Here is an 18,944-nt window from a genome sequence, read left to right on the forward strand (position 1 = left end):
GTGGCACAGGTCTGTTTCAGACTGCCAGTGTAAATGGGCCAAAAGAGGCCTCCACAAAAAACAATAGTTGGCACGCCTGATTATACATTTTTAATTTGCCTGATTAGACTTGGAATACATATACCAGATTACCAATGATACTAATAATTAGCCATACATAGTTGACAATATAATTATACAGGGTGTCAGAACCACACTGCAAAAAACAATGTTAATTTTGTTGACTAGAACTAAAAGTAATATTTTCATATCAATTAGTCGCCTAAGACTAAACAATTTATGATTAAAACTAAATGGTGTGTTATTCAAAAGACTATAAAGACTATATCAGAATTTGCTGTCAAAATTAACACGGGCAAACGTGTGTGTGTGTGTGTGTGTGTGTGTGTGTGTGTGTGTGCGTGCGTGCATGGATAGTTGAATGAGGATATTCTTATTATTTACAACCTGTATATCTGGTCAAGAGGATTCTCCTAAAAGGCAGCATATAGAATACTAAAAGGCACGTGAGAACTACCGTTCATAGGCCTATGACGACCACTATGGCTTATCTCTAATGGACCTCCTCATCTGATGGCGAATTGGCGACACACGGTCGCAGGACATTCCAACCTGCCGGACCTGATGCTGCCGAATAGCCACAAAACCAGTTATCCGGTATTCGAAATGTGTCCGACACCCCATGGCCGGGCCGGCCTGGCCGCCCCTCCCTCACGTTCGCACTATAAAAGGTGCAGGTGTCAAAAATAATGCTTCACTTCACTCACAGCCTCTCTCCATCCAGAGCGTTCAACCTGCCGACCAGCCCGATAACCTCCTCCTCTCCATCCAGAGCTTAAACCTGCCGCCGCCAGCCGACCAGCCGGAAAACCTCAGTCAGCCATGTCTTCTTCCTCTGTGACCTCCTCCTTCAGTCAGCGATACGCCGAGCCTCCCATGACGTCTTATATGCCCACCTGCGGATTTAGCGTCGACGCTGCTCCCACCTACACACGTGGTCTGCGGGCCGGCAGCATGTACGGCGGAGCCGGAGGCTCCGGCGTCCGCATCTCCCAGGCCTCCATGACCTCCTCCTCCATGGTCCGCAGCAGCAGCAGCTGCATGGACGTGTACACCGGCCCCTGCGTCGACATCCACGAGAACAAGAAGGCCACCATGCAGAACCTCAACGACCGCCTGGCCATCTACCTGGACCAGGTGAGCTCCATGGAGAAGGCCAACGCCGAGCTGGAGCTAAAGATTAGGCGATTCCTGGAGCAGATCGTGCCGGAGACGCACGACTGCAGCGCCTTCAAGATCCAGATCCGCCAAGTTCAGGAGCAGGTGAGACATTACGAGAGCTTTTTATAGGTGCTGTAGCCAACGGTATATCGATCTCATGAACTGCATGTTCATTTTTCCGGAGCTTCTTGGTCACACTTGGTTTATTTGCTTTCAACATGGCTTCGCTGTTTTGTCATTTCTTGCAAGCTACCTTCTAAATCAGTACTTCTCACACTTTTAAGAAGGTTGTACAAGCTCGCAGTGCGGCACAAAGTGGCGCACTAGTGAGCTTGTATATATCTGCTATTTTTGAATAGCCAATGCTAACATTTTAAATGACAGATCCTTTCCCAGTCTAAATGGGTTATAATAATTGTCATTTTCAAAAATCCTGAAAATAGCAGATTTACAAGCTCAATGTATGCTCACAAAAACCCATAGCATCAGCTTGTAGATCTACTGTTCGCTATAGTCATGACAAAGTATAGAGGTATAAAGTAAATATTGGAAGCAACAGAACTGTGTGTCTGTATTCATTCATATAAAATTGACAATGCAATTCTTTATGTTGTATTATTAAATTGCTGACATTGCTGTCCAGAAAATGTAATGAGTAGACTATTTAGAAAACTTTTGGAATGTTACATTAAATGCTTGCTCAACAGGTTAGGCGTCACCATTACAGATACTCCCCGCCCCCCCCCCCCCTCAAAGAACAAAGGACTTAATGGGAGCCAAAAAGCCAAAGCAGTCCCACTAACAGGATACTGGTTATATAATGCATATAACCAGAGGTGGTATAGAAGGGGGTCCCCGGCAAAATTAACAAAAAAGCCAGTCCCACTTTAGCCCTGTTTTTTATATTGGCTATTCGAAAATAACCGATCTGCAAGCTCACAGCGCGTGAGCTTAATTGCCTCTCATGGTGTACCTGCTGGCACACCATCTTTTCAGACGGGGGTCTCGGACCAAATACATTTGGGGCTCCTTTGACATGAATCTATAGCTGTTCAGCCGTTGACACGTCTATACTGCTTCCTCACTCTATAGATCACCAGCGCGGTCCATGGCAACGCTGCAATCTACCTGGCGATTGACAATGCAAAGCTGGCTTCAGATGACTTCAAAATCAAGTAAGTACGGAAACAGGCGTCAAACAGACAAACGAACAAAAATACTGCTTTGTTCTCTATAAACACATCCGTCCGCAGACAGACCCCACTTTGATACAACCACTGACGTATACTGTACCCTTCCCCCCCTCCCTGCAGGTATGAGAGCGAGCTGTCCATGCGCCAGTGTGTGGAGGCAGACATCGCTGGCCTGAGGAGGGTTCTGGACGAGCTGACCATGAGCAGATCCAGCGTGGAGCAGCACCTGGAGGACCTGAGGGAGGAGCTGATGAGGCTGAGGATGAACCACGAGGAGGTTGGTAGTTGTAGTTCTGTCTGTAGTTCTATAATGGGTGTCCTTCTTGTCTATGCCGTGGCCCCGGGGCCCTGCATGTTCTCTGTCTCTTTTGACCCATTGTACACAATGTTATTAATATTATAGGGATTTGGTGTCCCCTTATTAATTATAAGATAAAAATAAAAAAGGAAATATCCAAGTTGATTTGAAGATATTGAAAGAAATTATAATGGTGATACAAAAGAAAGAAATAGGGCTTGCGTGTTACACTTTTCACTATTTGTCATAGTACTGTATATGGGGCTTAAGAGGGCACATTGACGTGCAGGCCTTTCTTTTCCTTTTTTGGCATTTCGGAGGGGTACTGTGGCGTACAGCCTATCCGGACGGACGGTATACCAATAATCCTAAATAACCAATGAAGTCGATTCATCTTGACCCACCACGTATACACAATAATGCCAATCTTGTGTCATGGTTCTCCAGGACATGCTGATGCTGCGCTCCAAGGTGGGATGCCAGGTGAACGTGGAGATCGACGCCGCCCCTCAGGAGTCCCTGGCCACGGTCATGGAGTCCATGAGGGAGCACTACGAGAGGCTGACGGCCCAGAACAGCCTGGAGCTGGAGACCTGGTTCCAGACCAAGGTAGGGTTCTTTTCCTATAGATTTAAAAAATATATATTTGATTTATTTTAATTTTTTACAATGAATATACTACATTTAAAAACAAACTAACAAACCTAAGAAATTCCATTGACGTTGGGTTTCCGTGTCCACAGACCGCCGAACTGAACCTCACTCAAAGGACCGTGATCCTCGACTCGTCCCGGAGTGAGATCATCGAAGTCAGACGGATCCTAAACAGTCTGGAGATCGAGCTCCAGGCCGAGATCAGCAGGGTAAGAACCGGTTATAGGGGAGAATAACGGCTTGTTATGGTTTTCGTTTCCGCTGACTTCAGGGGAAACGCTTAGTGTTGCAGTGATGACGAGAAAAGCAGACTGACGTTATCATAGATGGTCTGCTCCTGTTCCCGCGCTTCCCAGTAATGTTCTACAATCCATTCTATGATTCGTTTTGAAGTATTTAAAAGGCCTTGCGAGGTAGTGGTACCAAAAGTGTACGAGATCTCAGAACTGCACCCTTTATTGGTACATTTTCTAGAGCAAATGTTCTGGTCCAATTGCAAAAGAAAAGGGGCTCTTATACAGTAACTCCACCCAACTCACAATACGATTTTTTGCGATTTAATAACCACAAAATGATTTTCTAGGCTCAAGATTCAATACTTTATTGCCAACAGGGTTGATTGGAATTTGTTTCAGTGCTCTAAAAACAGACATACAAAAATATTCACATCACATATTCAGACATCACACGAGAGGGACCAATAAATAAGAAGAAAAACGTTACAATTCATGTTGAATAAATGGCAATTCATCGCAGTTCGTCTTCTTACAAAGCAGCTTTCACGCTGTAAAGTGCGAGTGAAAAGAGCGTCGGCATTCACGAGGCGCACAGCCTCGGGATAAGTGCTTCTATAGACAAATGACTGAAAACTATTTCTTCATCAATTATCTTACAAAGATCCTGTACAGATAAATCGTTACATTCCACTAATCCACCCCCCTCTCTCTCTCTTCCATGTTTGTGGAGCAGAAAGTGTCTCTGGAGGGCGTCCTGGACGAGACCCAGTACGGGTACGCCAACCTGCTGGCCGGCTTCCAGAGACAGGTGGGCATCCTGGAGGAGCAGCTGAGCCTGCTCAGAGCCGACACGGAGGGCCAGGCGCAGGAGTACCAGAGGCTGCTGCACATGAAGACCAGGCTGGAGATGGAGATCGCCGAGTACAGGAGGCTGCTGGACGGAGACCTCGACAAGTACGTACACAATCATTTATATATTATAGCCTCTACAAACAAATGCTGTCGTTTGTGAGCTTGGAACGATTTCAGGTTATATATCGGCAGATGATTTGTTCAAGTTAATTTGTTCAATTTATATAGGGAATGTTTGGGAAGCCCTGGCATGTCTTGTAACCACCCTTTGTTCCATTTGGTCTCTCTCTCTCTCTCTCTCTCTCTCTCTCTCTGCAGTACAAAGACCATCAAGACCACCAAGGTGGTGACCATCATACAGGAGGTGGACGAGTATGGAAACGTGCTCTCCAGCGAACGATCGACCAAGTCCAACACCGTGGTCATCGACGACGAGTGATGTGTCTGACATTGTGCAGGCCCCACTGGGAGCCTGATGTGTACTGACTGTACTACATTGTGTGTATAAGCTTGATTCCCCCAATAAAAACCCACAGTGACACTAGTTCTTCTTTCTGTCGTTTGAGTTTTGCTTATATGAATGACCCTCAATAACGTACTGTATCGCAGTGGTTTTAAAGGTGTCTGTACCGAACGAAGGCCGTCAAAGGGCACGTCAAAGTCTCGATACTGTAGGCTAAATCAAGGCCTATTCATAATCCAGTTGTAGGTGATAAGGTGACCACCGTCAAAACAGAGCAATGGGTTTGGGTGAGCGCTGAGTTGCTTAGCACGGCAGTCATGCAGTTTCCCCAACCACTGTGGTATCCCTGCTCCTAAAACTGGAGCATGAATACTATAGGCCTAAATCATATGTGTGCAAAACAGCCTCTAAAATGTGTGTTATCAGTTTTTGCGTTTATTTTCCCCAAACTCCTCCACCAAAGTCCAGTACAGATTCAACAGTGTGAAACCAGGAAAATAACAATAATAATAATAATAAAATAATAATACTAAGAAATGAAATGAACACTTGAGCAAACACTACGAACAAAACCCAACTGGATAAGAGCTGTTCTCTATCGTGTTCGAGACTGGCTCTCCACTACATATTTTCAATATGTACGGGAACTGACCCGACGGGGCAGTGTTCATGGATATCTCTTTAAGACACATCCTCTATGGTGGCCCTGCGCAGATGCCAATCAGCGGGCTATTTAAGCCCCATCTGTGCAGTGCCACTTCGATTTTTTGATTTCCACGAGAGCAGACGTTTCGTGTATCTCAGCAGTTTTGACACTATTAAACAACATATATATATATAAATATATATATTTAGAACATGAAGCTGCGTGGCACACAGTCCACTTACCTAGGTAAGAAGAGAGCTGGTCGTCTCGACGACTCCTCTCGGGGCGCCGCGTAGCTCCACAAAAAAACAACAACAGCAACAAGCTGCAGGCCTAATCCGCTAGACAGTGGAGGAAGCCTCAGCTTGTCCGTGCGTCCGTTCCCTGGTGAAACCCGACCACGTTGGGGGAAACCTTGAGACGGCGTTCGGTCCGTGCGTCCGTTCCCTAGTGAAACCCGACCACGTTGGGGGAAACTAGGAGACGGCGTTCGGTGTGGCCAAAGCCAAGTGCGAAGCCGACCACGTTGGCGGAGCCCTGGTTCCCTGGCTGCAGAAGCGGTGAGACCTCCGGGTCTATCATCGCGGCTGTACACCGCGGCGGCGATCGGCGGGGTAGAACCCAGAGGAGCTGACCCAGTCGGCGTACTCTGAGGCCATCTACGGCCGTTGTTCGTTGCACCGCGGCCCGGTCAGACCACACGGCAGAGAGTGTAAACAAACAATTCCAGCGTGTTCCAACTTCCTCATTGACAGGTTGACATGAGCGTCATAGTGTATGGAGGTATGTCCGTCAGGGACGGCTGCCCAGTCTGCACTGTGCCTTATGGGTCACAAGAGGGCGGTGTGGCTCAAAGATCAGGAGACAAAAACTCCTGATGACCCACCGTGTTAGGCGCTGCAATTAAATTGCTTACTACTCTGTCACAATTGGTTCTGGTTAATATATACTTATATGCTTATAAGTATGATAAAGGCTACAACAACACACTATATGCATGTGGACTTGTAGGCCGACTGGAATGATATATACTAAGGTTTGGAAGCCTCCAGTGTGCTTAATGTCAGATTGTTTTGGGCTAGAGCGCCTCAGAGCGGCTGAGCAGTTTATGTACAACCTCTTCCAGAGGTCCATAACTCTGCTGGTGACACAAAACAAATTGTGGACATTGATTTGGTATGGACTCTGTCCTAACAAAGAGAGAGCACACGGAGAATCCGTGTCAGGGGGATGTCTTAGGGTGCCATGTTGCCTTGATTCGTTTATGCAGCATTGTGAGCTGCAAAGGGTAGATTATGACCCCTCACGTTCAAGCAATTACTATGGGCCCACTCCCTGTGGAGCACATTCCGAACAGTTAAAATATGGTGTACAATACAAGATGTATACATATATGTATATATAGGTACACATATAATAAATAATATATAGGTATACATATGAATATATCTATATAGAGACAAGAGGAGATGGAAATAGCAGGGGTTTCCCAGGCTGCATGTGGAGCTCACACGCCCACAGAGGATGGCCATGACCAGTGTGTGCCCTGCGGGGGCCCTGGTATGAGGACCTCCTGTATGAATGGTCTCTTCCTTCCAGCTGAAGCTGGAGGGGCCATGCCTGTTTTAGAGGCAAAAGACCAGTCGTTTCCACTGACAGACCCATAAAAATGTATTTTTTATGTGAACGGGTAGATGCTATTTGTATACAGCTGTGACTCTGTCTCCAAGACAATGTTTTCTCAAGAGAGACAAATAAAGACTACCTTGAACCTTGTCCCAGGTGGGCAGAGCTGGGCGAGCTAAGCTCAGGCTATAGCTCCACCTCTTTCCTGCCCTGCCTGGTATGGACAGGTCTGTAAAGAAGGATTTAGTGAAAGTTTTCGGCGAGACTACTTACGAGTGTCAGCAGCCTATTAATGCACTACAGTGTGCAGTTTAGGGAGCGAGCGTTGACTCGCCCTCTCGGGTTAGCTGTTGTCTCGTTTGTAGGTGAGACTAACACAATTCCTTGGGGTCAGACGGCCATTAGAGCACACTATACAGGGTATGGTTTACTGAATGGATCCCCATTAGCTGATGCCAAAGCGACAGCTAATCTCCCTGGGGTCCATATGAAATAGACATACAAAGAGTACATGAATACATGTATTGTGGGTGTTGCGCCAGCTTACACCCCGGTGATGTAGTTCGGTATTGTGGATCTGGGTTCAGTGACACAAACAGAACGTGCTGGGTCAGTCGAAGGTTTCCCTTTATGTTGGGCAGTCATCATAGCGCACTATACTGTCGTATTTCTGGCGGGGTGTCAGCTCACGCGACAGTGGTGTAGTTCTGTCACAGACAGGACATGCTGTGTCTGTCCGACGTTTGGTAACATAGACATGACATGCTGGGTCTGCCAGGAAGTATGCCTGAACCTCAGCCATTATCACACTATAGGGCGTATTGCTGACGAGGTCAGCTCATGCGTCCGTGGTGTAGTTTCACGGTGGAGCCGGGCTCAGTGACACAGCAGAGCGTGCTGTGGCTGTCGGGCAGAGCACACGATACAGTGTACAGTGTGTCACGGCGAGCCGTTTACGCACCTAGGTGTGACTCTGCGGCGTAGAATCCGGTTACCGGTCTGAAACCACAGAGAAAGCTCTTCTCATCCAGAGAAGTCACGAAGTCATGGCTATCTAGGCGCAGCTAGCCAACAACAACAGCAACAAGACTGAGTGCCGAATCTGCCTCGCGGAGGAAGCCTCAGTCTTGTCCGTGCGTCCGCTCCCTGGTGAAACCTGCTCGTCGGGGGAAACCTTGAGACGGCGTTCGGTCCGTGCGTCCGCTCCCTGGTGAAACCTGCTCGTCGGGGGAAACCTTGAGACGGCGCTCGGTGCGGCCAAAGGGTCCCAAGTGCGAAGCCGACCTCGTTGGTGGAGCCTGGGTTCCCTGGCGGCAGAAGCGCTGTGAGACCCCGAGCGAAACCGACCTCGTCGGTGAACCTCCTGGTTGATCATCGCGGCTGTAAACCGTTGCGGCGGGTAGCGGGGTAGAACCCAGAGGAGCTGACCTAGTCGGCGTACTCTGAGGCCATCTACGGTCGCTGATCGTTGCCGCCGCGGTCCGGCCAGACCACACGGCAGAGAGCGTAAACAAACAATTCCAGGGCCAACCGGCGGGGTGTGGCTAGAGGTGCTCAGCACACCGAGCCCACTCCTCAGTCCTGACAGTTCAGGATACCCAGCCCCCACATGCTGTCTCTCGAGACAGTGGCGGTCAATTCAGGTGGACCCCTGAGTAGGTTCCACCATGTCATGGGTTGTAGCTCTCTCGAGGTCGTCCTCAGACGAGCCCTCCATTGTCGCTTCCGGTGATCCTGGATCTCCATCTGGCCAGTTTGTTGGTACTTTGCGCTCCTGCGTCGTTCTTGAGTACATCCACGGATGTTGGCGTGGGACGTCCTCGTGACCGGTGCCCGTTTGTTGGATCCCACAGCACTAGTTTGCTGGCTGGCATCTCTTGGCAGTGAGCCAGCGGGTGCCTCCGCCCCTTAGGGCTGAGGGAGACCACGGTGTACCGGGTGCTCGCACATTAGGTCGGCAGCCCCCCCACGGGAGGTGGTACTGTCTGCCTTGTGGCATGAGCCAATTAAGCGTGGACACTTGGGTGGCTTCTCGCAGGACAGCATTTTGTTGTTAGCAGTGTCAGCCACAAGAATGTCCCTATCAGTGCATGAAGGAGGCTGCCGCTTCCTACATGGCAATGGTTAGGTGGTGCTGGCACCAATCCCTGCACTCTATACCATACGGCCTGATCAGAGAGTGCTCGGGTAGACCATGGTCGAAGGGTGGACTGTCCCACCGGATCACAGGGGTGATCCAACAGGGACAAGCAGGCAGGAGTGCCAGGGTCGCCTGGAAGGCGGGCACACTCTGCCCATGGGACAACAGCCCCCTGGTTGCTGTAGAATGGTGTATCTCTGACAGAGATCTACACAGCAGTGACATGGGCGACTCTGTCTACATTCACCTTGTCCTACCGATGGAACGTGGTGGCATCCGCTCCCCCTGTGGGAGTCGCTCCTGCGTGCTACTCAGCGGTAGGGTCACCAGCACCTTGACCGGTCAGGCTCGAGCAGCCCTTCACCCCGGTGGTCACTGGCCTAGCATCATGCTGGGCCAGCTGAGCCTAGGTGGCGTCTTGCGCCTAGGCCACGAGTATTACTTACTTGGTATGAATACTGAAGTTTTGGAGCGTTTTGGCAAGCGCCTGTGACTCACGGCGCTCACCACTTATAGGCTCGGATGGAATTCAGGTTAAACTGCCTCGGGCTGCCGCAGGGGCAGCTGGTCTGCTTATTTCCTCGCGGTGTGTCTTAGAGAGTTCCCGTACATATTGAAAATATGTAGTGGAGAGCCAGTCTCGAACACGATAGAGAACGGAGGGTTACACTCTCTGTAACCCAGGTTCTCTGAGTGGAGAGACTGGCTCTCCACAAAAGAGCCGCTCCGAAATGCGTGTCAATCAAGAATTAATCGAAGTGGCACTGCACAGATGGGGCTTAAATAGCCCGCTGATTGGCATCTGCGCAGGGCCACCATAGAGGATGTGTCTTAAAGAGATATCCATGAACACTGCCCCGTCGGGTCAGTTCCCGTACATATTGAAAATATGTAGTGGAGAGCCAGTCTCTCCACTCAGAGAACCTGGGTTACAGAGAGTGTAACCCTCCGATCTCTTCAGGCTGTACCTTGATCACACAAGGCCCTGTAGCTGTCCGTCAGGGATGTTACCTGTGTCATTGCCCACATCTAACTAACTAGCCTGTCTCTGCAGCCTCCTTCAAATAGGAGTGGATCCTACCACTGGGCACAGACTCAATTAGCACATTTCTTCTCCAATACTTACACTACACTAATATAAATCATTCCATCAACAAGACCTTGAATAAACAGTAACCTAAACATTCTCAATAATGTGTTACAATTAGACAAGTATAAATCAGCATGTAAACTCAGACCATAGAAACACCCCTCTCCTGCATAGCACTTGGCCCCTTCCTAAATCAAGGGAAATGCCACCAGCAGTGCAGGAGAGACAAAGCAAAGAATCAGTGAACACAGTTTTCCCTACAAAAGTTTAAAACATTAGTCCTTGCATGTTATAGAAAGCAGTTTCATGTGTCTTTGTATATAGGGCACGGGTTGCCCCGTGACATCATCCTTTCACAAAAAAAGAAGAAATAAAAATACATAGAAAGTGGAAAATAGAGGCTTACAAGCTCAATTGTCACATTCTTGAAAGAGTGTGCGTGCGTGTGAAAAAATAATAGATTTGATTTAGGAATTAAGAAGAAGCAACATGTGACATGGGTACACACCCACGACACATGGGTAAATAAAAAACATTCTCTGTTAATGCAACCACATTGCACGCTCCAAAATTCTAGACCTGACTGTGTGTGAACCGTGATTTAAGAGTGCCCTCTTCTGTCAAAATGGAGAAAGTGCATTAACATTCCCTCGTGCAGGATATATTCACCCATGACAGGCGATGCCGTTATAGGCTGGCCTTGGCTTAGACCTTTGCTCTTCCTGAACTGAACTGTGGACTATATCAGGGACAAAGCACTTGACTTTTTCTTTCTCTTGGATTATGCGGCTGACACACACTGACTCTTTGCACTTGACCCATGATAGCACCTTTATATATGTCTGTATATGTCTCATCTCAGGTACTATGTGTATATGTCATGTGTAAAAAATAAAAATAAAACAGTTACAAAGTTTGTAGCAAAGGTTTGCCACATCTAATGTAGGATTTGTGGAAACGCTTTAAACTTAAACCCTTTTGGGGAAGCCCTTTTTTCGTACAACTTGTGGAAAAAGCTTCAAACTTAAACCTTTGTTGTTTGTGTTGCCTACGGGAACAGGAGATGTAGGCACTGACCTATGGGCGGAACGTCTCGGGAGCCATTGGTTCCCAAGTCTATTACTTACAAGGCAACTCAATGTGGCGTGTTGTGCACTTCACTCCATCTTCTGGGAGTCCTACAGCAGGGCGGGTTCTCAGCGTTTTTGGCCGGGGACCCCCGGAAATGCTTTGGCAATGTCTCGGGACCCCCGCCCCACCCCCTACCGACCCCCAATATAAATTGACTGCTACAATAACCTTAATAATAGAGATGATACAGCATAAATAAAGACCAGATTAATGAAACCAGATATAATCATTAGGGAAGGTGTACTATAATGTAAACTTAATTTCCATTTTCCAGCCATTCAGTTGTCCTACAGGACAGCAGCCATACCCACCCTCATGGAAAACATCCACCACCGGTACCCAAGAAACCCCCCCCCCCCCTCAGAACCTAACCGCTATAGACCCGTTGCATTAACCTCAGTAATGATGAAATGCCTGGAAAGACTGAAACTATAGTAAAATAATCACTTAGTGGAGGTGCTGGGTTGAAAAGTGACATCAGAAAAAAAGAGAAGAGAATCCGCACACTCATCTGCTCCAAAAGTTTATTATTGACCGAAGACTTCTGAACATCATTCTGCCAACTGTCAGGTCACAGCTGGACCCTTTCCTGTTCGCCTATCGGGCCACGAGGGGGACAGAGGATGCTGTCACAACTCCCATGCACACAACATCAGGTGCAGGCCGGGAACTGGCAGCCATTATTGCGAATGCAGTGAGCACTTACTATGAGACCTAGCAGATCATGTCTGTGTGTCTGTCTGTCTGTGTGTCTGTCTGTCTGTCCCGCTTTTGTGCCCATATATGGAGCTGAGTGATTACGTCACCATGACTCAGCAATAACCATATAAGGAGTCCCCAAAGCAGCTATACGTCCAAAACCCAAATATGTACGAGCTGTGTTCGCTTCCCGCGTTTGCGCGTCTTACTGGTTATATACTAGAGGGGTGGGTGCCCGATGAGTCGTAGGTGTGCAGTGCCTATAGTGGGAATTTGGTAGAATCAGCGGTTTTCCATGGCCGGAAAACTGTCTTCCTGATTGTCCAACCCGGACATTTCACAAACCTGCCTTACAATCAATCAATCATAATCAAGTGTGTGTGTGTTGTTTGTGTGTGTGTGTGTGTGTGTGTGTGTGTGTGTGTGTGTGTGCGTGTGTGTGTGTGTGTGTGTGTGTGTGTGTGTGTGTGTGTGTGTGTGTGTGTCGTCGTGTAAAAAGGCACATCTGGTGAAATATTTATCTTTCTGCAGAGCGTAGCAGGGAGCCTTGTCGGGTCAACGGGGCCTGGAGACAAGTCACCAAAGAACACGTTTTATCTCATGACCCAAAATTAAAAGATTGTTACAACAATTATCTTATAGCACTGACGAAAGGTCCCAGGACCGAAACGTTTGCTTGCTAATTGTAACTCACTATAAGCACAGAGTAGGCCTACTTTATTATGAGCATTTAAAAATAAAAGTAATTCTATTGTCCTATGTCTCAGTCTAACCTTATGTTTAATGCGGGGAGCGAGGGACCATTTCTGCCAGTTTTCCCTTTTTGAGAACACTGCACCTGCAGTTAAACTGGAACAAAGGGCAAAGAAAGGCGCAACAGTTTCCCCTGTATTGTAATCGGAATGTTAAAAATCACACCCGTGTGAAGTGAGGGGCGCTAATATATTAAAGTCTAACTGATGTTGATTAGGTGATGTAATGGTGATGTAAAACAAACAGTGTCAAAACAAACATTTAACGCCATTAACAATAAAGACTCAAAGTGACAATATGACGTAATGAGTTAACACTATGACGTAATGAGTTATATTATGACGTAAAGTTTCCCTTCATTGTCAAGTTTAAAAAACAGACATTGAACTAAAGAAAAACATTAAGGAGGGGCTAGCGCCCCTCAAAAAATAAAAGTAAAAATCACACCTGTATGAAGTGATGGGTGCTCTTATCATCAACTACATCAATTACAACGTGTTTATGTTACAATGTTTATTTTATTTTATTTTTTTATGTTTTTTTGTGGCTTTCGCTTTAATTTTACTATTATTTTTCTATGGAGGGATAGATTGTAGGCTGACAGGAAGTGGGGAGAGAGATGGTGACATGCAGTAAAGGCCGTAGGGATTGGGAGTCGAACCCGCGGCACACTGCCAGACTGGATTACCAGCCAAGGTGCCTGGACCGCTGAGCCACGGCCCAGGCCATGATATTTGTTTAAACGGGTGCTAATGTTTGTTTTAGTCCTCAAAACAAACTATTATCTATCTATTTATTGTCTATGGTGTTTTCTTAAACAAGCATCGTTGAAAGACAAACATTAAAGCTGTATATAGGAGGGCCCTCAAAAATACCAGCCCGTCCGGTCTAATGTTATAGGATTAATACAAATATGTTTATTTCACCTATGATTTATTTTTCCAGATTGCGTTTTTGGTGAAAACAATCTATATTCAACTGCCAATACATTTTTCTCCCCATATGACAGGAGATAACCACATCCTCCCCCATAGACGCCTGGTATTTACATCTTTGTTGAAATAAATAAATGCAAATTAGGGGCGCCCTTATCATCGCACATCATCATGACGTAACATGTCGATTTGCTCACAGACACATATGACGTAAATTCTCCATTCATTGTCTATGGGAATTTAACAAAAATACCAATTTGCTCGTCTACATATGATGTAAATTATCCATTCGTTGTAAATGGCATTACATTTTTGTGTTAGGACAAAAATCAACACTATAGGCTATATCTGAATATACTGTAGGGGGGCTATAGCGCACCTCAAAAACGTCTTCCTTCTTGGCATTAATCGTGTTAAGAGCAGTACTACACTAAAATATCAGATAAAATAGTACACTTGTGTACCTTCAGGTGACCTGACTGCCTGAAACTCTTGCCACAGTGTTTACAGTGGTATGGTTTTTCTCCAGTGTGGATACGCTGGTGTTTCTTCAGATCACATGAAGCAGTGAAACTCTTGCCACAGTGTTTACAGTGGTATGGTTTTTCTCCAGTGTGGATACGCTGGTGTTTCTTCAGATCACATGAACCAGTGAAACTCTTGCCACAGTGTTCACAGTGGTATGGTTTTTCTCCAGTGTGGATACGCTGATGTATCTGCAGATTAGGTAACCTACTGAAACTCTTGTCACACTGTTTACAGTGGTATGGTTTTTCTCCAGTGTGGAGACGGAGGTGCATCTTCAGGTTACCTACCTCAGTGAAACTCTTGCCACACTCTTTACAGTGGTATGGTTTTTCTCCAGTGTGGAGACGGTGGTGCATCTTCAGTTTACCTACCTCAGTGAAAGTCTTGCCACAGTTTTTACAGTGGTATGGTTTTTCTCCAGTGTGGATACGCTGGTGTTTCTTCAGATCACATGAAGCAGTGAAACTCTTGCCACAGTGTTTACAGTGGTATGGTTTTTCTCCAGTGTGGATACGCTGGTGTTTCTTCAGATCACATGAACCAGTGAAACTCTTGCCACAGTGTTCACAGTGGTATGGTTTTTCTCCAGTGTGGATACGCTGATGTATCTGCAGATAAGGTAACCTACTGAAACTCTTGTCACACTGTTTACAGTGGTATGGTTTTTCTCCAGTGTGGAGACGGAGGTGCATCTTCAGGTTACCTACCTCAGTGAAACTCTTGCCACACTCTTTACAGTGGTATGGTTTTTCTCCAGTGTGGATACGCTGATGTGTCTTCAGTTTACCTACCTCAGTGAAACTCTTGCCACAGTTTTTACAGTGGTATGGTTTTTCTCCAGTGTGGATACGCTGATGTGTCTGCAGATGATCTAACCTACTGAAACTCTTTCCACACTGTTTACAGTGGTATGGTTCTTCTCCAGTGTGGATACGCTGATGTCTCTGCAGACTAGGTAACGTACTGAAACTCTTGTCACACTGTTTACAGTGGTATGGTTTTTCTCCAGTGTGGGTACGCTGGTGTTTCTTCAGATCACCTGAACCAGTGAAACTCTTGCCACAGTGTTTACAGTGGTATGGTTTTTCTCCAGTGTGGATACGCTGATGTGTCTGCAGATTATGTAACCTACTGAAACTCTTGCCACAGTGTTTACAGATGTGGGTTTTCTTTCTTGTGTAACTCGGCTGATTTGTCTTTAGTTCTCCCGTGAGAGCTACATTCTTGGTAAACTGTTGATGACTGTTAGATTTAGGTTCATCTGTGTCTCTTTGTCTCAGGCTGGTTACAGAGCAGTTGATTCGCTGACAGGCTGCTGAAGGGATCTGTCCATTCCTCAGTGTTTCGCGGTATAGGTCGTTGAGGCTCCTCTTTTTCACGGGTCCATGGAGGAAGGTGGAGGCGCCGGCATGTGGATGCTCAGCACAGGAGACCCGAGTCTGGGAATATTGGGGCTCACTCCTTCCTTCCATCATCAGATACACGGCTATAAATGGACTGTGATGGGGACGAGAGTGCTGGGTTCTTCTGTTGGGGCTGGACAGTAGTCACTCACCTGGGCCGCGTCCTTCGGGATGAACACCTATACTTCTCACTTCGCACTTTATGTATATATAGGCTGACCGGGAGCTAGGTCTGACATCACACACAGCACAATAACAACAAACTGTTGCAGTGCAAGGCTGGAAATGCAGACTTGTGCAGGTCGTCCATTTTTGAGCATTTTTGACATCGTCATGACTATGACATCAACCAATACTATGACATCACCATGACGGCAGAGATCCACATTGAAGACGCGCGGATGGATGCATCTATCTGTCCGTCCATCTCTGAACAGCTCATCTCTGTTCAGAGATGGACAGACAGATGCATCCGCCGTGAAACCTTAATACAGTATATGCACAGTATATACACTCCCAGATATAGGCTCCCGATATATTTATTTGAAATCGGCCTCATAGGCCTCTTCACCTTTTGGTCTACACACTCACGGAATCCTGGCTTGACCATGACAAAACTGCCCTCTTTTTCAGTTCCTAAAAAAGATTCACGCCCCCAAATAAATGAGACAGCGACCCCACTTCTGGTCCATTTCAACGGTGTACTGCATGCAGCTGCCAATGCAATCCCTATATGAGAGGCATCATAAAATACCCTAATTTCAATGGTTCATTACTGAGGCTGTAGCGATTGTTTTTGTGTTTCTGGTGTGTTTTGTGCTAGCAAGGTGCTAGCATTGTAAATATCAAGTTAAAGGGGTTGCACGGTAGGCCTATACACGTCACTGTCGCATCCCTAGAGGTTTTCAATACCCAGTTATATTTGTTGTGTTTCGTTTCATATGCTATGTATGTATGTATGTATGTATGTATGTGTGCTATAGTATTTGCACCATATCATGCTTTTAGTTAATTTGCTTGAGTTAATATCACTAAATAACCTCTGCTGATGAGTGCTGTCACGTCGCCAATACTAATTAAAGTGACATTTGTTGAGAAAACCTTTTTTAAATCTATTCATTCCATATACCATCTTTTTGGTTAAAGGCCAACAATCGTCAACAATAGGTTTGTGTACACAGTACACTAACAGATTATAGTGATCGACCGTATATGGTTTTTGGCCGATATATCCGATCACCGATTAGTGGACAATCAAAAAGCCGATAGCCGATATTATGAGCCGATTAATTAAAGTTAAGCACTCGGCGGATTTACCCTTTTTGCCGACTTCTCAAGACAAGTCGGCAAACCGTGGAGAATATTCGGCAGAATGTGAAGAAGATTCGCCGCGCGACGACTCTTCTTCAGATTCTGCCGAGATTTCTTCCCCTTTCGCCGACTCTTCGTCACTTTCCGGTCCGAGTTCTGTCTGAGAACTCGGACGGAAAGTGACGAAGAGTCGCCGAAACGGGAAGAAATCTCGGCACTGGAGCGCGCATCTAGCTACTGACTAATGATCATGCACGCTGATCAGACAGCAGATCAATAATAGCATGCAAAAGCATTCAGCTTTCACAAGTGTGCCCATATAGAGAAGGAAAATAATTAAGAATTCGGTGGCATTTCTTTCACATTGCAAAAGAGCAATTTTTGCTCTTTGTCCTAGATAGAAATGTGATGATTTTTGTATAGTTGTGGATTAACAAATTATAAAGCACAGGGCCTCGCATTTTTCAATGAATAGCTAGCCCAGTGTTTTGATATGTCCAGGTGTGCCGCCTGATTTGTCAGAAAGTAGCCTAACACTAAGTTAGTGTTACTTTCTGTCAAAATCCTACTGGGCTGCAGGCTTCCTATTGTTGCGTTGTCACATGTCTAACCGTCTAACCATTAGACGTGCGATAACAACAACACGGAACAATAGACTCTAACGACCCTCGGCCATTGAAATGTTAATGCTTAGACGCTAACACTGAGGAGCTAAAGTAAACGTGACGAATGTCACGTTGTTGTGATGAAACATAATGTGCCACGAAAAATAGCTGTCCAAAATAGCTGTCCATAGATGTCCAAACATGATCGCCTCGTTCGGCCAGAAAAGGAAAGCATAAATCACAAGCAATGATCCTGTGGTGATCACAAGGATCGAAACGTCTGCTCTCTGCATTGACAACTTGTAAACTGACAGCGGAGCATATTGGTCCCAACTTTTGACCCAATACACCATCTAGTGGCTGAACGACGGAAGACATAAAGGCATCATCATTGTTAGCGTTGCTATTCAGATGTAATTCAGTCAGGAAGTAGAGTAGTGATGTCTGATTTGATGATGATGGCTACTGCTAATGACATATTTGGCATATTTGGCAACAATGATGATGATCAACAATTGATTATTCTAAATTATATTGATGTAAATAGTAAAAACTATTATTCTCTATAATGAATCAGGTACAACTGTTGAGCAATTACATATAATAATTTGTACTCATCTGGGACATTTACATAGCATAGGCCTAATTTATTATATATATATATAAGCAGACATTGCAACACTGCTTGTCCATCACAAATGGCATTGGCCTGTAGTGAGCTTCTCACATGCAAATATGTGTAGCCATCATCATCATCATCGTTGCTATTCAGATGTAATTCAGTCAGGAAGTAGAGTTTTCGCACTATTCAACTATAGTGTAGATTTTTGTCCTAACACAAACAATGAATGGAGAATTTACATCATACGTGTCTGAGCATGCCTGAAAAAGTGTCATTTAGGGCCTAATATTTTTTACAATTGTTTCAAATTGCTATAAAAAAGGGTGAATTAGGGTCTGATAATGATGTACGGTGCATATTCAATTCATGTAACCTATTTTTCCTTCTTTTTTTTGCAAAAGAAATGGCCAGTTTACCATTCAGGTGCCCATTCTTCCCGTATCCGGAGCTACTCGTTTGTTGTTTGTGTCTATCTGTATCAACAACTGAAACAACGTACTTGCCATTACATGAGGAAATGACACAGGCAGCTGTACCT

At 45.9% G+C, this 18,944-nt stretch overlaps 1 protein-coding gene across 1 annotated transcript; it reads left to right on the forward strand.

Annotated features, from left to right (window-relative positions):
- Positions 1-882: 882 nt before the first annotated feature.
- On the forward strand, positions 883-4,893 carry LOC308323449 (keratin, type I cytoskeletal 50 kDa-like; the record flags this gene model as incomplete). Its single annotated transcript, XM_080775180.1, has 7 exons — positions 883-1,323; positions 2,314-2,396; positions 2,535-2,691; positions 3,160-3,321; positions 3,456-3,575; positions 4,336-4,556; positions 4,773-4,893. 7 exons carry the CDS (start codon positions 883-885, stop codon positions 4,891-4,893), a joined length of 1,305 nt encoding a protein of 434 aa, XP_080631306.1.
- Positions 4,894-18,944: the final 14,051 nt, after the last annotated feature.

The sequence above is a fragment of the Protomyctophum bolini genome (assembly GCF_963924005.1).
Source record: "Protomyctophum bolini genome assembly, chromosome: 11".
NCBI classification, from domain to species: domain Eukaryota; kingdom Metazoa; phylum Chordata; class Actinopteri; order Myctophiformes; family Myctophidae; genus Protomyctophum; species Protomyctophum bolini.